The sequence below is a fragment of the Papaver somniferum genome, chromosome 10 (assembly GCF_003573695.1).
Source record: "Papaver somniferum cultivar HN1 chromosome 10, ASM357369v1, whole genome shotgun sequence".
Taxonomy (NCBI): domain Eukaryota; kingdom Viridiplantae; phylum Streptophyta; class Magnoliopsida; order Ranunculales; family Papaveraceae; genus Papaver; species Papaver somniferum.
The window spans coordinates 104761824-104784531 of NC_039367.1; the positions used below are offsets into that span (position 1 = coordinate 104761824).

The 22708-nt window shown below is 35.6% G+C and overlaps 1 protein-coding gene across 2 annotated transcripts; it reads left to right on the forward strand.

The window, feature by feature from the left end:
* Positions 1–1661: 1661 nt before the first annotated feature.
* On the forward strand, positions 1662–11867 carry LOC113318582 (sterol 3-beta-glucosyltransferase UGT80A2-like). Of its 2 annotated transcripts, XM_026566768.1 has the most exons (14): positions 1662–2157; positions 2951–3138; positions 3584–3823; positions 4161–4272; positions 4655–4825; positions 4913–4976; positions 9535–9592; positions 9711–9888; positions 10002–10132; positions 10312–10414; positions 10525–10601; positions 11050–11115; positions 11205–11354; positions 11467–11867. In XM_026566768.1, exons 1-14 carry the CDS (start codon positions 2115–2117, stop codon positions 11647–11649), a joined length of 1764 nt encoding a protein of 587 aa, XP_026422553.1. In that variant the 5' UTR covers positions 1662–2114; the 3' UTR covers positions 11650–11867. The 2 variants fall into 2 exon arrangements, with proteins under 2 accessions (XP_026422553.1, XP_026422554.1); XM_026566769.1 differs by lacking the exons at positions 11205–11354; positions 11467–11867 and having other exon boundaries at positions 1664–2157; positions 11014–11115.
* Positions 11868–22708: the final 10841 nt, after the last annotated feature.

The following is a 22708-nucleotide window of genomic DNA, read 5'->3' on the forward strand; positions in this document are numbered from 1 at the left end:
GGTCAATGAGTAAGTGGTCAACAACATGCTTAAGTGGTCCTCTAAATAGATCATTACTCATCTGCATTCTTTAAGAGATAAATGAAACATTTCCAACTGAAAATGAATATGTTACTTGCTCATCTGCATTCTTTAAGAGATAATGCTTAAGTGTTCCTCTAAACTGAATGACTTAGCACTGAGAGTATGTACACTAAGTAGAAAAACAGAATTACCAAATGATATGACTTAATGAAAATATGGCAGGTCTTGCTATTATCACACAACAATAGCCCATGAATCTGATAAAACAACAACATGCTATCCTTTGTGTACAGATATGTACAAACCAACAACAAATATCATAAAAACCACTCACAAACTCATATAACAGGACATGAATCATTGGAGCATCATGTTGGTGTACAAATCTGTACACACCAACAACAAATCTGATTTTTTTTTGCTAAAAAACAGACAGAACATGACATGAATCACTGCAACAACATGTTGGTGTACTAGTATGTACACACCAACAACAAATCTGAAAAAACTTGCTAAAAAACAGACAAAACTGGACATGAATCACTGCAACAACATGTTGGTGTACTAGTATGTACACTACACACCAACAACAAATTTGAAAGAAATTGCTAAACAACAGATAAAACTGGACATGAATCACTACAACAGCATGTTGGTGTACTAGCCTGTACACACCAACAACAAATCTGAAAAAAAAATTGCTTAAAAAAGACAAAACCGAACATGAATCATTGCAACAACATGTTGGTGTACAAATCTGTACACACCAACAACAAATCTCTTAACCATAAAAATTGCTTAAAAACAGACAAAACTGAACATGAATTGTTACCTTTTGCTCTTTTAACAGATGTTGAAGTTGTTGAAGCTGTTGTTGTCTTTGAAGGATTTGTTTTCTTTGATTTCTTCTTAGGTGGTTATTCTTTTGAAGTTTCTGATACTGAAATTGATGTTGAATCTTTTACTGTTGATTTTGATCTTGTTCTTGGCCCTGTTGATTTTCGAATTTGTTCTACTGCAACTGATAAAGTTTCTTCTTCAATTGATGTTGAATCTTCCCCTATTTCTTCTGCTTTTCTCTTTGTAGCTACTGTTTTTCCACTCAAAATGATGTCACTGGTACTGCAATCATCTAGATATTTGATTATGAAGATTTTAGGGTTTTGTTTTTGTGTTTTCACAGTTAAGTTAGAGATTTTAGGGAAGGTTTCTTCTGGTTTTGATTATTTTTTTCACAGTTTTTCTTTTTCTCTTGTTAAGGAAAAGGAAAATGTTTTTCCATTATTATATTTGTGGAAGTGGTGAACGTGGCGCCCCTACATTCATTGCGTCAGTTACATACAATTTTTCATTCATCCCACATATGCATTATGAAAAGCTTGCAAGGAAGAAGAAAGTCTTTATACATTTTCAAATTATTCCTAGACTAATTTGTTCCTAGTCGGATCGGGTGGACTAAACCATTCTTTTAGGGGCGTTTCTGGACTAAACCGTTTTTTTTCCGACCGTGTAGTCGTTTGTGCAGCCCTTCCGGTCATGTCCCATGGAAAACGACAGCCACAAAATGGGCATATGACAGCGAGTGTATTCTACTTTAGTAAAAAGTAAAAGAGTAGTAAAGTAAAAGAGAGACGCATATTTTTAGTTCTCTTCTTCTCTCAAGCTAAAGGAAAATGACACAAATCGATTCTTCTTCTTCTTTTGTTTTGTTTTGTTTTGTTTTGGAGACGGATTCTTCTTGTTGGTTAGTGCTTTAAACACTGTAATTATAATTAGGGTTTCAATTTTGGGTTTTCGGAAGTTGGTGGTATAGAATTTGATACTTCTCGGAACTGTTTGTGATGGAGATTTAGAAGAATAAAGAAGAAGGTTCTGATTTAGATGATAATAAAGGGAAACAAAGAGAAGCAGAGAGCTCTTCTCCGGAATCAGTAGTGGCGGTGAATCTTAGAATTCAATCTTTTTCATCTAATTCTTCTCTCGAAATTTCCTCTTCAAATGTTGATGGTGATCATAAAAGTGTTGACGATGTTGCATTCGAAGGAAGTGAAATTGTTGGTGAATTGTTAGGGTGTAAAGGTGAAAATAAGATGTATGTTTCGAAGAACTCGAGTGAATTTGGTACTTCTTCAGGTTAGTTTGTTTCAGTTTTTCCTTTTTTTAGTAGTTAATTTTTAATAGATATTCATAAATAGGGTATTACTGTCTGGCATGCACTATCAGTTTAAACATAGATAATGAACAAACGTAATTGCATTGGTCCCTGAACAAACGTACTGCAATTACCATTACAAAGAGAATAAAAATAAGAAGGAGTTTAGCAATTGTTTGAAAATGCTTATTTTTGTGGGACTAGTGGGAAGGGAAAGAAAGAATGTGATGGCAGTTAAACACTTCCTGGGAGATTGTAGCGACAGACTAGATTACAGTTTAAAGTTGAAGGTTTTTTTAGAAGGATTATTAAGAGGTGCAGTAGTACATACCATATGTATGCGGAAATTGGATTGGTAAGCAGTAGCACCCTGCCTGCAGGAAAGCCAAGGCTACGCCCTGATGTTGCCAGGTAGAGAGTACCCTTTGATGGAATAAGGGGCGTTAGGCACTCCTGAACAAAGCGATTTTTGAAGTGAATGACCTTGAAATTAGCAGGAATCTGTGCATGGCCTATGTATACATGGTCAAATGATGTGGATACCCTGGTTCCTGGAGGGTGTGGCCAAAGAGAACTGGGCATACCAGTGCCACTGGTTCATCAGACATTGAAAAGCATTGCTGGAAATTTCTTTCAATTGGATTTTACTAGGCATGGTTGCTTACATTTGAGTTACTGAGAGTGTGGGTGATTTTAGATGCATTAGCATGGTGGAGGTTACCTCGTGGTAACCTTAGATTCATGGATATTTATTTCTGAATCTACTTTTTTCAGGGGCTGCTGACAAAGGCTTGTCTAGATCGAGCACTTTGCCTGGGGAAACATCAAATTCTGACAAAACAGACTTGACTTTGGATAAACTCAAGTTGGAAAGATCAAAATCAGAGAAGCGCAGACTGAGTAATAAATTTGGTGAACAAGCAGCACAAATATTCGATGCCAAGATTTCTCCACGCAAGAAGGTGTGACTCCATTTATTGTGTTATTGTACTTCATAATCTTATATATGGTTAATAATTTTGTTAAAATATAGTGGGTTTTAGTGTATCATACCAAAAGCTGAATTAGATAGGTTTACTATCCAGCAAAGCAGTATACGTGAGGGGTTCCATTTTTTTTTTGAAAGAGGTGACGGGTTCTAGTTGAACAAGCAGAAAACTGAATGAACTAAAGTCTCTGTTGGACATTGCTGTAGTTCCTTTCTGTGTGTTAGTTATTATTTTGCAACACCGCAAGAGGTACTTACATTTTTCACTGACTACAAGTGCAGCAGTCTGTGTATTTCTTGTAGTTTCACCATCATAACTAGTCTAAGATAACGAAGATACCTACTTTTGCATAGTTTGTTCTTTGTCCTATTTTTGTTTGCTTGATTTCATTAATGTTGAATATGTTATGACTCTGCAGCTCAAAATGTTGAACCGAATAGCGACTGTGAAAGATGACGGAACTATAGAATTTGAAGTCCCCGTGGATGTGAAACCTGGAGGTTTTGATTTTGGAACAGATGATGTTTACAGTGAAGTTGTTGAGGAAGAACCAGTTGATTCAGACCTTCAATATATACCACCACTACAAATAGTAATGCTTATTGTTGGTACACGAGGAGATGTACAGCTATTTATTGCCATTGGAAAACGCCTACAGGTTGGGCTTCTATTCTCCTTGTTATGATCTTGCTCTGCATTGTATTTCCTGATATCGTTGCATTTTGCAGATCTAGATATCTTATTGAAAAGTTAACATATTAGGGTATAAAACTACTAACATAGGTATTCTTCAAAAATAAAAAATGATTTGGGGAGTAATTCCTTGTACTTTCCAGTGGAATGTTCAGTTTCCTATCCAAGCCTAAGTTGACTCTGAATTTCTTTACTAGGTTCAAGTACTTCTTTTTTCTTAAATCTAAACTGTGATTCAAAGAGCATTAGTAGCTGAATCTGTTTTCACAATATTCATAGTTGACATGGATATGCACTTGCAGGACTACGGGCATCGAGTTAGACTAGCAACTCATGCAAACTTCAAGGAATTTGTTCTAACAGCTGGGCTCGAATTTTTTCCTTTAGGCGGGGATCCAAAAGTTCTTGCTGAATGTACGTATCTTCATGCATACTATTAGTAACTAAACAGTCTATCAATATCATTGTGTTTGATGATCCTGTTTTCGTACTTCGCTCATTGTGTGTCTTTGAATCTCGATTTTTAAATTCTTGAGCACTATTAATCTTTCTCATCTCGAGCCTTGATATTATTATGATTTCTTACTTGAAGAGTTTGACAGTACCGTTTATTTTTCCTTTCTCATCCTGAGATTGCAATAGCACAGTTGTGTATAGGTTATTTTGGTGTATGTGATACCATATGTTAAAGGATTATATGAACAATATTGTTTTTGTTAATTAATGTATAGGTTGGTACTTTTTCATGAATTTTCAATGGTTTCTTGTGTGTTCTTTTTTCCTTTTTACCTTCCAGATATGGTCAAGAACAAAGGCTTCTTACCATCTGGTCCATCTGAAATACCCATCCAACGGAAGCAAATAAAGGAAATTATATTCTCATTACTGCCAGCATGCAAAGATCCTGATGTCGATTCTGGTATTCCTTTCAAAGCTGAGACTATAATTGCCAATCCACCTGCATATGGTGAGGTTCGAACACCATTATCTTATGTGATGTTAATTATGGCTTAACATCTAGTGCATCTTTCAACACTGTTCATATATTTCTCAGGGCATACCCACGTGGCAGAAGCTCTAAATGTGCCGGTTCACATATTTTTCACAATGCCGTGGACGTAAGTCTTTCTTACTGATGGAGAGACTGTGTTCATAGTACTTGTTCTTGCGTTTTGATAACTATAAGCATCTTTCCCAGAGTGGTACATATCTATCAAAGACAAGCACCCTCATCTTCCAGATGGTGTCTGATAAGAACTTAATAGTTCTTACCCACGGCCAGCAGAGTAGACTTTAAAAGAACACAGAAACTTAGAAAAAACTTACAATTCTCATCGATAATCAAACTAATAACACTAGACCTTCTTATATAGGCCACTGAACTATAAAATTAAGGAAAGGTAACCTAGAAAGGAAACTACTTCTATAACTAGGAATCTAAAATAAAATTCTTAAAACAGAACAATTTCCAAAAATAAATTAATGCCTAAAACAAGAGAATTTAGGGATTTCTAACCCTAACCCTAGTTTTAATTAAGAATTCTAAGTAATTGGGGATTTCTTATCATTCCCTCCCCCTTTAGATTTTCCTTGACCTCAAGGATCAGTTCAACCATGGAGATTACTGGATCAACCTCATCTTCTTCTTCTGGTAGATTATCCCCAACAGTTGTGTTAGGAAACAAAACCTTCTTCAGAAACGATACATGAAATACCGAATGTATCTTTGACTCCTTAGGCAAGTCCAATCGATAAGCCACATGTCCTATACGCTCCAAAATCTTATAAGGTCCAAAATATCCTGGAGATAATTTTTGGTTCTTCCTTTGCACATTAGAATTTTGCCGATATGACTGCAACTTCAGATACACATAATCTCCAACTTGATATACAACGTCCCGACGTCCTTAATCTGCCCTTAGCTTCATTTTATTCTGCACCACTTGAAGTTGATCCTTAAGCATTGATAAAACTTCATTCCTCTTGGTTATTGCCTCATCCAAATTTGTGGTTTTCGCTTCTCCTGGTAAATAAGTTGCTAATACCGGAGGAGGAATGCCATACAAAGCCTCAAACGGTGTAGTATTAGTTGAAGTATGATAGGATGTATTATACCAATACTCTGCCCATGGTAACCAAGATGACCATCCTTTTGATTTATTTCCAGCGAAACACCGTAAGTAACCTTCCAAACATCTGTTAACCACTTCAGTTTGACCATCGGTCTGCGGATGATAGGAGGAACTCATCCTTAATCGAGTTCCATGTAGGCGAAACAACTCTTGCCAAAAATTACTTGAAAATACAGCATCCCTATCAGAAATTATAGATTGAGGAAATCCATGAAGTTTGATGACTGTTTCTAAAAACTTCTGGGCTACCGATGTGGCTGTATATGGATGTTTTAATGCAAGAAAATGGGCATATTTAGTTAGTCGATCCACCACTACAAGAATCACAATTTTCCCTTTAGACTTTGGCAACCCTTCAACAAAATCCATGGATATATCTGTCCATACTGTAGTAGGAATCGGCAATGGTTGAAGATATCCTGCTGGAGAAAGAGTACTCTATTTATTCCTTTGGCAAACATCACAGCAAGCAATGTAGTCTCTCACCTCTTTATGCATTCTAGACCAGTAGAACAACTTAGATAAACGTTTTACTGTCTTCAAATATCCGGCATGACCAGCAATTGGAGAGTCGTGAAACTCAGCTAGTAGTAGTGCCTTCCACCTTGAAGTAGGACTTATCACTAGTTGATGTTGTTTATAGTAAACTAAACCATCTCGTACGGTAAAGTTATTTTTGCCGAAAGAAGGCTGACTCACTTTAAAGATGAAATCTGTGATCCACAGATCTGTTTTTAGTTCAGCCAATAGGTCTTCCATCCAAGCACAATTAACATAAGTTACGGAACAAATTTCACCGTTTTCAAAGTTTCGAGAAAGTGCATCAGCAACCTTGTTAGACGATCCCTTCTTGTACTCAATCGCGTGGTCATAGCCTAATAGTTTTGTTAATCATTTTTGTTGTGCCGGTGTTACAGCTCTAGCATCCAAAAAATACTTCAAACTTTGTTGGTCTGAGCGAATAAGAAATCTTCTCCCAATTAGATAAGGTCGCCATTTAGTAACCGCATGAACTACTGCTAACAACTCTTTCTCATAAGTTGACAAACCCATATGACGAGGTCCAAGTGGCTTACTTGTGAAAGCAATTGGCCTACCTTCTTGCATCAAAACCGCACTTATTCCTACTCCACAAGCATCACTTTCAATAATGAAGGTCTTTGTAAAGTCAGGTAATGCTAGCACGGGTGTGGATGTCATTACACTTTTCAATTTAACAAGTGCGTTTGTTGCTTCATCTATCCACAAAAAACCGTCTTTTTTAGCAATTTTGTAAGTGGTGCTGCAATATTAGCATAACCTTGTACAAATTTCCTATAATATCCTGTCAAACCTAGGAATCCTTGTAATGCCTTGACAGTTCTTGGTAACGGCCAGTCCAACATATCCCGTATCTTGCTAGGATCAGCTTCCACTCCTCTTGAGATGATATGATCCAAATACTCAACCCTCTCAGCACCAAAAGAACATTTACTTAATTTGACCTTAAGTATCAGGCTTTCTAATATCAGGAATACTTCACGAAGGTGCAATAAATGTGCTTCCTAGGTAGGACTATAGATCAGAATATCATCAAAGAAAACCAAGACAAATTTTCTTAATTGATTGCTGAACACATCATTCATAAGATGTTGAAATGTAGATGGAGCATTAGTTAATCCAAACTGCATCACTAGGAATTCATAGTGTCCGTCATGGGTTCGAAAAGATGTTTTGTAGATATCTTGTTCATACATCCTAATTTGATGATAACCCGATCTTAAATCTAGCTTCGAAAAGAATAAAGCTCCATGTAGTTCATCTAATAACTCATCAATGACTGGAATATGAAACTTATCCTTGACAGTAGCCTGGTTTAAAGCTCTATAATCAACACACATACGCCAAGTGCCATCTTTTTTCTTAACTAACAAAACATGAGAAGAGAAAGGACTCGTGCTTGGCCTAACTAATCCCGAGTCTACCAACTCTTTAACAATCTTTTCGATCTCACCTTTTTGGTAATGCGCGTACCTGTAAGGTCGTACATTTATTGGAGCACTCCCAGGTTGTAACATTATGCGGTGATCATGGCTTCTCACAGGTGGCAGCATTGTGGGTACCGAGAACACCTCACCAAACTCTTCAATTAATTCTTGTATCTCCCCTGGTGTTTCTTGACTAATTTGTGCTTCTGAACATTGATTGATTTTGCAAAAGAACCCAGTTGATCCCTTATTTAAGAGTTTCTGGATGCTATTGATGTTGGCTAACTTTACTTTATTTTTCTTATCTCCTTGTAGTCGAATACGTTCACCATCCCTCTTAAAATCCATGGTTAAATGTTTGAAATCCCAAGTTATGGGACCCAACGTTTCTAACCATTGGACTCCCAGAACCACATCGCATTCCCCAAGTGGCAATACATAAAAAATTCCTTTCAACCCATATTTATTTAACTTATAATCCAGATCCAAGCATCTTCCTTCACAAGTCATTCTAGCACCATTAGCTACCAACACCTCAAAAGTCTCATCTTTAATTATCTTAATTCCCATTCTTTTAGGTATCGCAGAATCAACAAAATTATGGGTGCCTTCAGAATCGATAAGTATGGTAACTTTAGCCTTCTTAATTTCTCCTTGTACCCGCATGGTTTGTGGAGCTAATGATCCATCCAGTGCATGCATAGAAATCTCGACGGCTTCTTTTTCAGATTCTTCTTCTATAGCAACTTCATCTGTACCTTCATCTTCATCCTGATTGTCATATCTATCAATTAAGAACAATGTCTGAGTTTTACAGCGATGACCTCGGTGCCACTTTTCATCACAGTTATAACATAGTTGTTGCTTTCTTCTTTCTTCAGCTTCAGCCTGAGTTAATCTTCTAACAACTGGAGTTTCTGTCATGGGTTTTGAAGATGATATAGGTGCTCTAGAAATAAAAGGTCTACTAGTATTAACAACACTAGGTGTCTTTGGTGCTATTCTATATGATTGTTTTCGCAATGTTACCTTCTCATCTTGTAACCTTCCAATTGCCATTGCATCATGTAAATTAATAGGAGTGTGGGATTGAAACAGGATACGCCTGCTCTGATACCAATTGATAAGAACTTAATAGTTCTTACCCACGGCCAGCAGAGTGGACTTTAAAAGAACACAGAAGCTTAGAACAAATTTATAATTCTCATCGATAATCAAACTAATAACACTAGACCTTCTTATATAGGCCATTGAACTATAAAATTAAGGAAAGGTAACCTAGAAAGGAAACTACTTCTATAATTAGGAATCTAAAATAAAATTATTAAAACAGAACAATTTCCAAAAATAAACTAATGCCTAAAACAAGAGAATTTAGGGATTTCTAACCCTAACCCTAATTTTAATTAAGAATTTTAAGTAATTGGGGATTTCTTATCCGTGTCACTTCTACAGATTCAGTTGTTGGAACAAATTCTAGTTTGTTAAAAATTGATAGAAGTAATTTGTGCATTACCTACTGAATTGGTATCTGTTTGTGTTGCATCTCTCAGTTATGCTTTAATCTTGTTGTGCAGGCCAACTAGTGAATTTCCACATCCGCTATCCCGTGTAAAGCAACAGGCAGGATATAGAGTAAGCCCACTTTTCCACTACTTGCGTATATTAGCTTTACTGCTTTAGTATGGTCACATTTATATTTTAATTTTACTTGTTATGTTCACTTCAGTGCTGATACCTAAAACATTGGCAGCTATCATACCAAATTGTGGATTCAATGATTTGGCTGGGAATCCGAGATATGATAAATGATTTTAGGAAGAAGAAACTAAAGTTACGTCCTGTGACATACTTGAGTGGTGCTCAAGGGTCGGCATGTGATGTGCCTTATGGATATATTTGGAGTTCTCACCTTGTTCCAAAGCCAAAAGGTCACTTGTGTTTGAACTTTCATCTGTGTTGCGATTGCTGTAGCATCTCTTGCCAAAAGGGTCTACAGTTGAAAGCCTTATCTGTTGTACTGAGTTTAATGTTTTATTTGCAGATTGGGGACCTAGAGTTGATGTTGTTGGTTTCTGCTTCCTCAACCTTGCATCAAATTATGTGCCTCCAAAGCCACTTCAGGATTGGCTTGAAGCTGGTAAAAAGCCTATCTACATCGGATTTGGCAGCCTCGTGAGTTTCCTGATCTGTTTTTGGTTTGTGCATCCTTCTGAAAAAGGTTGTTGGCGATACTTAATGATTCAAGTTGACTTGAGGAGTATCGTCATTGTTTTACTTTATTCTTCTCATTTCTTGCTTATTGTCTCGTTGTGGATCTCGAGCGTTCTTAATCTATATGTCATCAATACCAGCCTGTGCAAGAACCAGAGAAAATGACTCAGATCATTGTGGAGGCACTGGAAACCACTGGTAACAGAGGCATCATTAACAAAGGGTGGGGTGGTCTTGGGAACAGTAAGTGTTATGTCTCATATTTCAACCTACCACCTCTTCTTTCAATTGAATCCTTGTTATGCCTCTTCGCACATGTTTCTGGTTCGAACCTGCGATTTTTTTTGTTTCAGTGGCGGAACCCAAGGACTTCGTATATCTACTGGATAACTGCCCTCATGACTGGTTGTTTTTACAATGCATGGCTGTGGTAAGACTCTGTCAAGGATTTCTTTACTGCAGCCTAAATGTTGAAATTTGGAAGAGCATCATGAACTATCTAGGCATCTGTATTTTTGTCTCCAATTGTTTACTTCTTGGGTTTTAATCCTAGACTCCTGTCTGTGGGTGTTTTCATTGTAATGCTGCATGTAAAACTTTCTAGATTGCTGGAGAAGTTAAGAACAACCATTGTTTTTTTATCTATTTATTTATTTATTTTGGGAATTTAACTTTCAGAGTTATGAAAAACAACCTACTACGTATTATTTAAACTCAAAACAGAAAGAGATCCGTTAGTACATGTATTTTAATATGTATTCTTCTCTTAAGCTTGTGCCTTCTGAATGATATATGATATTTGAAAATGCTGATACTTTGGATTTTGAACACAAACTAAATAGGATTATACTCTTTAGTGCTTTGATCTTATAACTTAGAGCCAGTATCGTTTTCGGGTTCATCATGGGGGTGCTGGAACAACAGCTGCTGGCCTTAAAGCTGCGGTAATTTTTTCTCCGGTTTCTCCTTACACATGAAGCAAGGATCTGCTTACGGTTTACTGATAAATGGTGTTTTCGTTGCTGATGCACAGTGCCCGACTACCATTGTACGCTTCTTTGGAGATCAACCTTTCTGGGGTGAGAGAGTTCATGCAAGAAGAGTAGGTCCAGCTCCCCTTTCAGTTGATCAATTTTCATTGCAGAAGTTAATCAATGCAATTAACTTCATGCTTGACCCCAAGGTACTGGTCTGTCAAACAGAACTCCCCTTTTCTTAGAGAGAACCAGCAAGTTGGGAATTAGGTAAAATTAGATTCATTTTAGTTTTCAATGCACTTATTTCCAAAATGATAGGTGAAGGAGCGTGCAGTTGAGTTGGCAGAAGCAATGCAAGCCGAGGATGGAGTAACAGGAGCTGTGAAAGCCTTCTTCAAGCAGCTTCCGCGTAACAAAACTCAGCCAGATCAATCTCCATTGCCTTCAGGATTCTTGGAACCTTGTTTGAGCACTGTGAAGAAATGTTTTGGTTGTTCATGATTTCCCCCCGTTATATTGTTGAGGTTGTTCTATTTTTATTCATCTTACATTACACTTTAAATCATGATGTATGTACGTCTTGTATGCAATGTGCCTTTGGTATGGGTGAAAGCTTTTACTCTCAGCTAATTGGTGAATCCAACCTTTGGTTGTTGATAGAAATTGATTGACACTTGAACATTGGTTTTTGATACTGTTCAAGTTATTTCTCATATCAATCGAGCTCACAGATTCTTATATGTTCGATTGCTTATAGTATTGAGAAATAGAGATACAATTCTTGGATATATTTCCTTGATTAAGTCTGACTGTCAAGTTGATTATCTTGGAATTATATTGGAGTTAGTCCATACAGATTGTCGAACGAAAAATTTGGTGTGGTTGTTAGACCCCCGTTTTTTCAGGCGCAAGTTCCACCCAACCTATTTAGAATCTACACCTTTGACAAAAATTATATATTTTTTTTTCAATAAGTAAAAAAAAAAAATATATAATTTTTGTCAAAGGTGTAGAGTCTTCTTTAGGATATATAATAACCTATTTAGAGTCTTCTTTAGGATATATAATTTTTTTTTTTTTATTTTTTTTTTTTGACAAAAATTATATATCCTAAAGAAGACTTAAGTTTATTGTCGATTTTCCTAAAATTGGTTCAATCTTATGTGAATCCTGCAGAGCTCTCAGATTAGAGGAAGATTAATCTCTGTCAAAAATTGGTTTTATTTTTTTTTTCCGGCTAGGGGGCACGAGCGTAAGCAAAATGGTATTCCACGTCAATTTTATTGGCATATCATTCTTAAGCATTTGTCCTCATAAACAGGTAACCCGAATACTCGTAATACAACTGGATTGTTCCTTCGATATGCAACAATAGCCGATGCAGTTGACGCATTCACTGCTTTAACATTTAATGTTAATCGATATCGACTTGGGGATGAAAGCGATATAAATGTAATAGCGATATCTCTCCGAGAATGGCGAAGATGGAAAGAAACGGATTTTCATTATGAATTTCATTTCAATATCATTAAAGTGATGCAAAGATTAAACCCATTCGCATCGAGAAATCGCCCATGACGTTATGATGTTAGCGCATGGCGTTATACTACTTAAGGAAGGTGTTACATGAAAAAAAAAAACCTCATTCAAAATTTTCATTCAAAAAGTGTATTGACACCACGCAATAGTCGAATGAGCGGTTGTAGTTTCAACTTTTAATTAATAATGAACCATTTTTCTAACAGCTCCCTAATAACATTAATCAAGCCCAACACAACACAACACAACACAACACAACAAAAGTGTTGAGCACTTTAATGAAGCCGTTGGTGTTAATTCAAAAAAATAGAGACGTTAGTGTTAATTTCAAAAAAATAGAGAGGTTAGTGTTAATTTCAAAAAAATAGAGACGTTGGTGTTAATTCCAAAAAATAGAGAGGTTAGTGTTAATTTCTAAAAATAGAGCCCTTGATTACTCGAAATATAAACCTTTTATTAATTCAAGCAAAAACTATATTAAGTTCACTAAACATCAATTTTAATTAAGACCACAACTACACGAACTAGAAATAAAAACAACATATTTTTTTTAATGTAGACTCGGAATAAAAAATTAAAATATATTAAAGGATAACTATTTGAGGTGGATAACTTCATTATCTTCTGAATCTTCAGCTCTGATTGTATTCATCCTCTTCAAAATATCTTTTTTCTTACGTTGATAATATTTTCATACATAAGGAGCTAACTTACTTAGATCCATATTGCATTATCTTGTTCTAATTGCGTTTGATAACTCTATTGTTCGTGTATTTGATAAATTACTTGTTGGTGCATTTGATAACTCTGTTGCTGATGCATTTGATAACTTTTTTGTTGGTTAGACGTCCAAACTGCTTGGAGTTGAGATTCTTGTTCCGCTTTGATAGCTTCCTTCCTCGATTATGTTTCCTTAACATACTTCAAAATACTTGCATTATGTTGATAGATCTTGTCTTCTTCCATCTTAATCGAAGAACTTCCCCCATCAGCTTCCCTGAATATACCTTGCTCGTGATCCTTCTTCATCCTAGCTTCTTTTTTGGCTTTTTTAGTTCCGATAGGCCTCACCTGATACTTGTAATTCCAATGAGTCTCTCCATTAGGCATTACTTCTACCCCATCTTCGACTGGTGCAAATTTATGATGGCTGTCAAACATGGCACTATTTTGTGCGACAATAAGATGATAATCAAACCCAAGGACTTTCAGTCTCAACAATTCATAACAAGCATCAATTGAATAGTTGCGCTGTTTGATTCTGAAATTGCTCCCGAGCATCTCGTGGCTGAAATATTATGTTAAAAAAATAAGTTAATTACTAATATCACCAAACGGAAAAGACTTAATAAAATGGTAGAACTTACGAAATCTTCATGTGAAGCACCGCTTTTAGTTTGCCGATACATAACGTTGAGATTGACACAAATTCTCTGTAATCTTTTTTGATTACTTTCATCTTTTTTTTAAGGCACCGGGATCCCTTTCATTAGGATTGTCGTTCCAGTCGACAAAAGTTTCATGAATATGTTTCCAGAAAAGCGGTGTTTTATTGCGCACCAACAACTTCATCACAACCCATGTATGCAGCGGTAAGATCATCTTCTTCTTTTTGAACAAAATTATTAACCATTTTGAATTAAACTAAAATATAAATACTTGACTAGTAGAAGGTTAATAAAATATCAAAGAAATATAGTAGAAGAGACATAAGAAATCAACTAAACTCAATTGATTAGGACAAAATTGAGTTGAGAATTAGAGTTACCTTATATAGAGGTTTTCTCAAATTTTGGAAAAATAACCATTGGATCCGATGGCCAAGAAAAAGTAGTCGTTGAGAATGATGGATGGTTAAGATGGGGTGTGAGTGAAGTGTAAATGAAAAAAGGTCAAACAAATAAATTTTACGGAACAGAAACTCAGTTTTTCGTATAAAATGTCACGACTACTGAGTATCCATTTCAACTGGAAAACGGAAACTGAGTTTCCATAAAGTAAAAAAGCACACGAGTTTCCATGTGATTTCTCTACGCTACAAAGTCTAACAGATGTGATTAACTTTGAAATGTAGATAAGGGATATCTCTAGATTCGCTACATTTAAGCTATACGGAAGACCATAGTAGTTAGATTTCGCTACAATTAAGCTATAGCGAAGGGAAATCTTTCACCGTAGTGCTTGGACTAAGAATTGTGCAAACTTGAACTAGGTCATCAATTTAGGGATGGGGGGAGTAGTTAATATGTAAAAACGTGACCGTGTCATAGTAATTTTGGATTTTGTCGGTCCCAGTGTCTGTGTCCCGTGTCTGTGTCGGCGCTTCCCAACTTTTGAATAAATTTTGAATTCAGTTTTTCTTTTAAAAGGCGAAAACCAGATTCAAACCATATCCGCATAATAAAGCAAAAATGTGAATATCATGAATATGACTCTAAAAGTCATAAATGCAAATATAACTTTTGAAGTCAGAATATAACTTTGGAAGTCATAAACGAAAATATGACTTGAAAAGGTCAATGATAATGAAACTGTGAGAATTTTCTATATGCAGATATAATAACAAGATACATATACTCGTGGAAACCCTGCACAATGTTTGTATTGGTCATTCATCAAGTGTGCATTGACCATCATGGTTCCATTTACTACGGTAAAGAATCTCAAACTAGTAGCTTACTTAAAAGCATGATGTGAGATTTCAAGCTCTAAAAGCTGAATTTGAAATTTCAATACTCAGGCACCTAGAGGGAGAAAATACCTAATGGTGGCCATATATTATTTCTCTAAATGGGTGGAAGCTAAAGCCTTGCTAACAATCAAAGGAAAAGATGTCAGAAAATTTATCTGGGAATATGTAGTAACCCATAGATTTGGAATGCCCATCACGCAAGTAAACGGCAATGATCCATAGTTAAAGTCTAATCGACTAGCAGAGTTCTGTAAAAAAATGAATATACAACAAAAATATGCTTCTTAAACTCCAAAACTCTGAATCATATTTAGATCTTTTAAGAGATCCTTCATCTTACTCGAAGTTTAAATTTTTTTTGATAAGTCAGAAAATTGTATTAGTGAAAAATAATATCTACAAAAAATACAAGAAAAGAGGTCCGAAAACCCCCCAAAACTTGTAAACTATTTAAATCTATAATAAGTTACATAAGGAAATTCAATTTAACCATTATATCTCAAGCGTCCTTACTCAAAGTTTAAAGCTCCAAGAGCACAAGTGTGGATTAAACAATTGCTAACCACTGAAATAATATGTTTAGCACGCCATACTTCAATAAAAAATGACGGGCAGAAATATCGAACAAGACTCTGCTACCCAACATAAAGAAAAAGCTAGGTTTTTCTAAAGAAATGTGGGCGAACATATTGCATAAGGTATTATGAGTCTATAGATCAACCAAAAGGTTCTCAACCCTTGTGTCTCAATCTTCTATAGCTTTTTGGAAGTTGTTTTACCTATAGAATGAAATTTTTTGTTTAAAAAAAAAGGTTAAAACCCAATGGCGACATTAAAGTTTTATAAACCTCAAAGAGGTCAGGTCGCTGGTATCATCACCCAACAGATTTACCACCAGACCACATTGATATCTGTTCTGCAGGATCATTTTACCAACCACCAGAACATTATCAACCACTTCAGGCGCAAATGATGAAGCTATCCTTAAAGCTATAGAAGAAGTTAATCTGAAAGGAGAAATAACATTCATATAACCTGAAAAGCATCAGAGATGCATTAGGAAAAACCAGAGAAATCACAAGCTAATTAGAGAAGTTTTACCTAGCAACTCTGAGTAAGCTGGTAAAACTCGTTGCGTTATGGGAAGGACCCTACGTCATATCTAAGGGTTCATATAACAAAACCGATTAAGGTATGATATTCTTATGTTGAGCATATTCCAATATCTCTAACGGAAGAAAATGTCTCGGATTTTGGTTGCCTCACCGAGAGTGAACAAAATATGGAATCTCCCAGTTCAGCAAGCAAAACCTCTTGAAATTGGAACTCTAGCATTGCAAGTAACGACTTACGAATTGCTATTACTGTTAATTCGGTTCTTAGCAGTGTTTTAAGACCCGAGTCAGACCGGCCGGTTGGACCGGAGAACCGGTAAACCAATAAGAAAAACGGTTTGGTTCAATACTAATCCACTAATATGTTAAAAAAACCAGCGAACTGGATAAACCGACAGGTTTAACCAGTTAACCCGCTGACCCAGCTGGGTTTTTGACGTGCTTTTCTGCGAAAGATTTTTTTCCTTCCGAAGCATCCATTGAAAATTTTAGACAGCTATTCAATCAGTTCCACTGAATCTATGATTCTATGTTGTGATCTGTTTTACCAGATATGTTTATAGCAATTAAAAGATGAATTTTTCTTTAAAGAACCAGATCTATAATTATCCATCATCAGATATATAATGCCCATTCATGGAAATTAAAAAAAAAAAACTTCTCATAGAAAAAAGATGAATCCATAAAATAATAATCATACTTAAGACAATAGGAAACTTTTTGAGAAATTCAGAAAAGGAAAAAAAATAATTTATAAGTGATCTCCAGTGCTGGAAATGGAGAGAGAGTCAACCCAACAAAAAAAAAAAACTTGACCCAGTAGTTTTACTGGTTCGATGTCCGGTCCAGTTATTAAAATAAGAGCAAATTAATAAAGTGGCCCGTTTCAACACCCCTAATTAATAAACCGACCACATATTTAAAACTTTTTATAAACTGGCCCTTCCGTTTATTATTTCACGTGGTCCTACCAAAATAGTCCAACGAGCTGACTTGGTCAATTTTAGGCTTAATCTGCCCCAAATATCCTCACCCTTATGTCTTGACTCACCCACTTCCTTTGATATTATTTCCTCTCTTCATGTTTCTATCTCTGTGTCACAATTCTTCTCGTCAAAACTAGGGTTGGAAGTTCAGGTGATTGAACGAAGAAAAAGTAGTGATCAGCAGGGTATACGTCATTATTAATTGAAGCACAAGAATAATACATTAGTGATATTTGGGAATTTTGAAGTGTTAGGATTTCATTAATTGGATGCAGCGAAGATGAAATACAAATCGCGGATGAAGAAATCAAAATCCAGGTAAGTTTTTTGAAACCCCCACATTATTTAATTTTGTATTTGATGAAAACTCCTGTTTAGGTTTTAAAATCAATTGATTTCGGTCGATTTGAGTTCTAGGGTTAAGATGTTCTTTTTCCATTTTTGTTCTCTAACTTACCTGATTTTATGGGCTCCGGATCCTCTACACCCAAAATCATCTACAACTGTGCACCTACCAATAAGGGAACGCCATGTGTTTGCGTTTAAACATACCAAAATCATACGTTTTTAGTATATTAAAGTTGTTGAAATTGAAAGATTTTCACGGAGATAAAAAAGGAAAATATTTATCCTCCTTCAATTATCTCTTTTCACTTATCTCGTAGTCCTTAAGCTAACTAATTTTTGTGTTTGGTGGTTAATCTTTTTTTTGTGCACGGGCCAAGAATCTCTGATGTCACAATTGTTGTTCATCTTAAAACATGTTTTCAAACCTCCTACTTCCGTAAGAATGGGTTGCTCCTCTTTCATTTTATGTTGATTCCTTCCCTATGTGAAATTCCGTCTGTTATTGATGCCTCTGATTTACATAAATGCCATAGTATTCGTTTTTCAATTTCAGTCGTAACTATGAACATCTGTACTGATACTGCGAACAAATATTTGCTAAAAGTCATTTTTCCAATACTGTGGACTGAAAAACCAAAATATAAATAGCCATGAAACATTTAACTTATCAGTATACAAAGTCATTGACATAATATCCATTATAAAGCATCCAAAGCTCATGCCGTGACAAAAGAGAGGTGTTCATATTGCATGCTAAAGACTTACTGTTTACAACGAATCACAAAAGAATACTTCATTTTAATGATAGAAAATGGAATAGTTCATGTCCATGCTTAAGCAGCAGGTCCGGATTTCTTGTGTACGTCGCAACCATCAGCATCACTGGTGTTTGGTATGGCGACAATCCTAATGTGCAAATACTGAAATAGTCTTCTCTATTCTCCTGAACTTCGTCCATAGTGTAACCCCCATGCGTAATCTTGAGGATGTGAGTTATATAAATGTTGCCCACCTTGTAATTGTGTATTTTCCTAGAGTACACATAACATAACAAAATCAAATTTATGTTTTTTTCAACTTAAAAGAAAAAAATTTGAAAGAAAAATATCAGCTAACTACCTGTAAGACTCTAACTAGTGCGTTTGGGTATTGTTGATAACCGCCAAGAATTGGGCGCTGTTGATAACTGCTAAAATTTGGGCGTTGTTGATAACTGGTAACATTTGTGCGCTGTTGATAACCGCTAAAAGGAACATAGCCACCAGTATGGTATTGCTATCACATATCATTCATAACCAACCAAGTGTTAATTCTTAATGTGCTAGCATTTAGAAAATTATTACACTCATAGAAATAATGACTGATATTTGCTTCAAAAGTATTGTCGGCATAACATATGGAGGTCCTGGTGCTGGTACTGTGTCAGTACTAGCCATACTTATGCTTCTCACTAAAGCATTGGGTACCTAAATTTTGAACAGGTGACCTATTTATACTGATGATAAAATAACCAAAACATTTTTTGTACATGTGCAGTATAAGGAATAACTAATAGATAAGAGTAAAAATTAAATACCTGAAAGACTTGCGACATCATTTGGCTTTGGAAATCAAAAGCTGGTACTATTTATTCATTGCTTTGAGATTCCATGGTCTTACTAATCCGCTTCTTTTTTGAATTTACAGCTTTTTCCAAAACATTCTTGGGTCTTACAGAGCTAGTATCAATTGTTGTTTTCGGCCGGATCTTAATTCCTCAAACATTATAATTATCAACATTAAATGATGCATTGAGATTAATTTCTTTGTCAACTGCTGGCGAGATGTTTTGGTTTTCTAAATCTTCTTGAACTTTTAGTCCCCTCAATTTCGCATCGACCTCTTTCAACGTATTACTGAGAGCCAACAAAGCAATTTTGTATGCTTCTTCAGATTCTGAAGCCCGTGTTGCTAGTTGAATATGTAACCTACATACTCTCTGTAGCGTATGACCGTATCTACTTTTCTATAATTTGTGCCCACTGAATTCGAACCACCCGTTATACTCCCAGATTTGACATCCTTTGTCCATCTCTTCAATATGTATTGAGTAGGAATGCTCTTGATATTCTTTTCAGAGAGAACCTTCAGAGCATGTGAACATAAGTATCCAGCAAATTCAAATTTCCTGCAACTACATGAAACATTGTTATCAAGTGAATCAAAGATAACAGTTCGATGATACTCTTTTCCATGAGGAGTAATTGCATATTTACTCATAGTCTCACTTTCACTAATAATGGTCACAACACAATCTTGAGCTTGATATAATTCCTTCTGAAATAATTCAAACACCGTCGGTGTATATATGGCCGCAACATGTTTCAAAATCTTCACTTGAAGTGTCATTGCAGGGTAACTTTGACTTGCTTTGAAGTCCATTGTTAATTCATGATAACGACGAGCGTCAACCATTCTTTCAAAATGCTCAAAAAATAGCACTAAATCATACTTGTAACTAATATATTTTTTTAACACACTGTTCATACTTTCACAGCGTTGGGTAGTGGTCATTTCTGCGCAAAAAGTGTCTCGCCCATATACCAATGCCCATTTTTCTCTTAAACTAAATAAGCCTTCTAACCAATCATTATTCTGGAGATTATATTTTGCGAGCATGTTCTTCCAAGCATCAGTAAATTCAACTTCGTCCTCATAATCATATACACATTTGGTGAAATCCTTCGTGAAGTCATTAAATTTATGAAACTCATGGCTAAGATGTTTGGCAGCATTTTGAAACATGTGTCAAATACACAACCGATGACACGATTCAGGCCATTATGAAGCTAATGCTTTAGCCATTGCTGCATCTTGGTCGGTGAAAATACTTTTTGGCTTCTTCCCAGACATAGTTTCGGCGAAAGTGTCGAACAACCACATGAAAGTTTCTGCAGTCTCATCATATAATAATGCAGCACCAAAATAATAGTTTGTCTGTGATTATTTACTCCAACAAACATGGCAAATAGTCTTTCGTCTTTGTTTTTTCTGTGCGTAGTGTCGAAACTTACCACATCACCAAAATAATCATAATCTACAATCATTCTCGAGTCATCCCAAATAATATTTGTAATCAATTCATCCTCATCTACTTAAATAGCAGAAAAAAAATTAGGATCATTTAGTTTCATTTTTTGTAGATATTCTAACACACTGCCTGTATCCCCTGTTTCCATTCTCCTCGTCTGCTTAGAACGTAGATAATTTTTATAATCCACGGGTATAATTCCAACATTTTGACGACCACCGGATTGTCTACTTAAAAATTCCATAGTTTCTCTAGGAGCAATTCCTGATGCATCAGCCATATCAGCTTGTGTTATAATAGCAGTACTCAAACGCCTCTGAGATCTAAATAAGTGGGATTTGCTAGGAGTTGTGGTGATATGCGTATGATATGCATAAAAATCGACAATCGCATACTTACTTGTTTGTGTTAAACTAATTTTCATCCTAGCTAAGCATTCAAATCTGGTCTCTGCCCGATGCTTTTTAACGTTAACATCACGCTTATCTTTGACACGCGTACCTTGAGCCGAACAGACATAAAGCTTGTCTTTTAGCTTGCCATCATTGAAAGAATGTGATGTACTTCTTATGACACTGAAACCAAAATCGTACGCATATGTATTGTAAAACTTAAATGCTTCATCCTCTGTCTCAAATTCCATACCAATTTCAGGAATAAGTTCCTTAAGTATTTTAGAGTGAACAAAATCAACAAGTTTACTAAAACTCACAGGATTAGTCTTTTCATCGTCGTAGCATTCTTCAGGTGCAGACAAATTTAGATGTATGTCTCTATTAATATCTAATCTACGACGTATCTGAGACCCAGCACGGTGGCATTCAGAAAACGAGTTCTACAATCAAAAGAAAAAGAAAAAATAAGAAGGTTATCAAGTATGAAAAAATAAGATGTAAATAATTAATTTAATTGGACTGACAAAATTAAGTAAGATGGATAACAGTACCTCTAGAGGAGGTGGAGGCTCCATATGTATTTAGAACCAAAACAGAACAATCATAAACTGAAAATGTTGAACAGACTCAATAGTGTTCGTCAAAAAAAAATAAAAAATAAAAAGGTCAATTAGTCTGTACAGGAAGATAATTGAAGGAGGATAAATATTTTCCTTTTTTATCTCCGTGAAAATCTTTCAATTTCAACAACTTTAATATACTAAGAACGTATGATTTTGGTATGTTTAAACGCAAACACATGGCGTTCCCTTATTGGTAGGTGCACAGTTGTAGAGGATTTTGGGTGTAGAGGATCCGGAGCCGATTTTATGTCGATGATCGATTGACTTTTTTTTTTCTTTCCCCCTTTTTGTTCTCTAACTTACCTGATTTTATGTCGATGATTGATTGACTTTTTTGTTTTGTTTAATTAAGGTTAATTTGTGTTGATGTGTGTTTCACGGATGGTGAAGATTGATGAGGATAAAGAGTTCCATTATTAGCTGAAAATGGATTCACTGAAATAAGTGATGTTGCTGCCTTTGTTTCAATGTTTGTGTGTGATATTGTTGGTTGTTATTCCAAAATGAAATTACTTACACAGGGAAGGACCGAAGGAGATATTACAAAGCTTAAAAGAAACAAGGGCAAACTCATTCCTAGTTCAGCAACGAGACACACACAAGGTGTTTGTGAAAAAGCTTGACCATGTAGTTCCTTACAAAATCAATTTTAGCTGTCACCAGTTCTTGTACCAAGTCTTTTCACCGGTTAAACACCAACAGTTCTACTATCGCCAGTATCATCATCAACATTGTAAGGTCTTATCTAATATTGATTTTATTTTTTGATTCTGAATTTGAGCTTTGATCTGT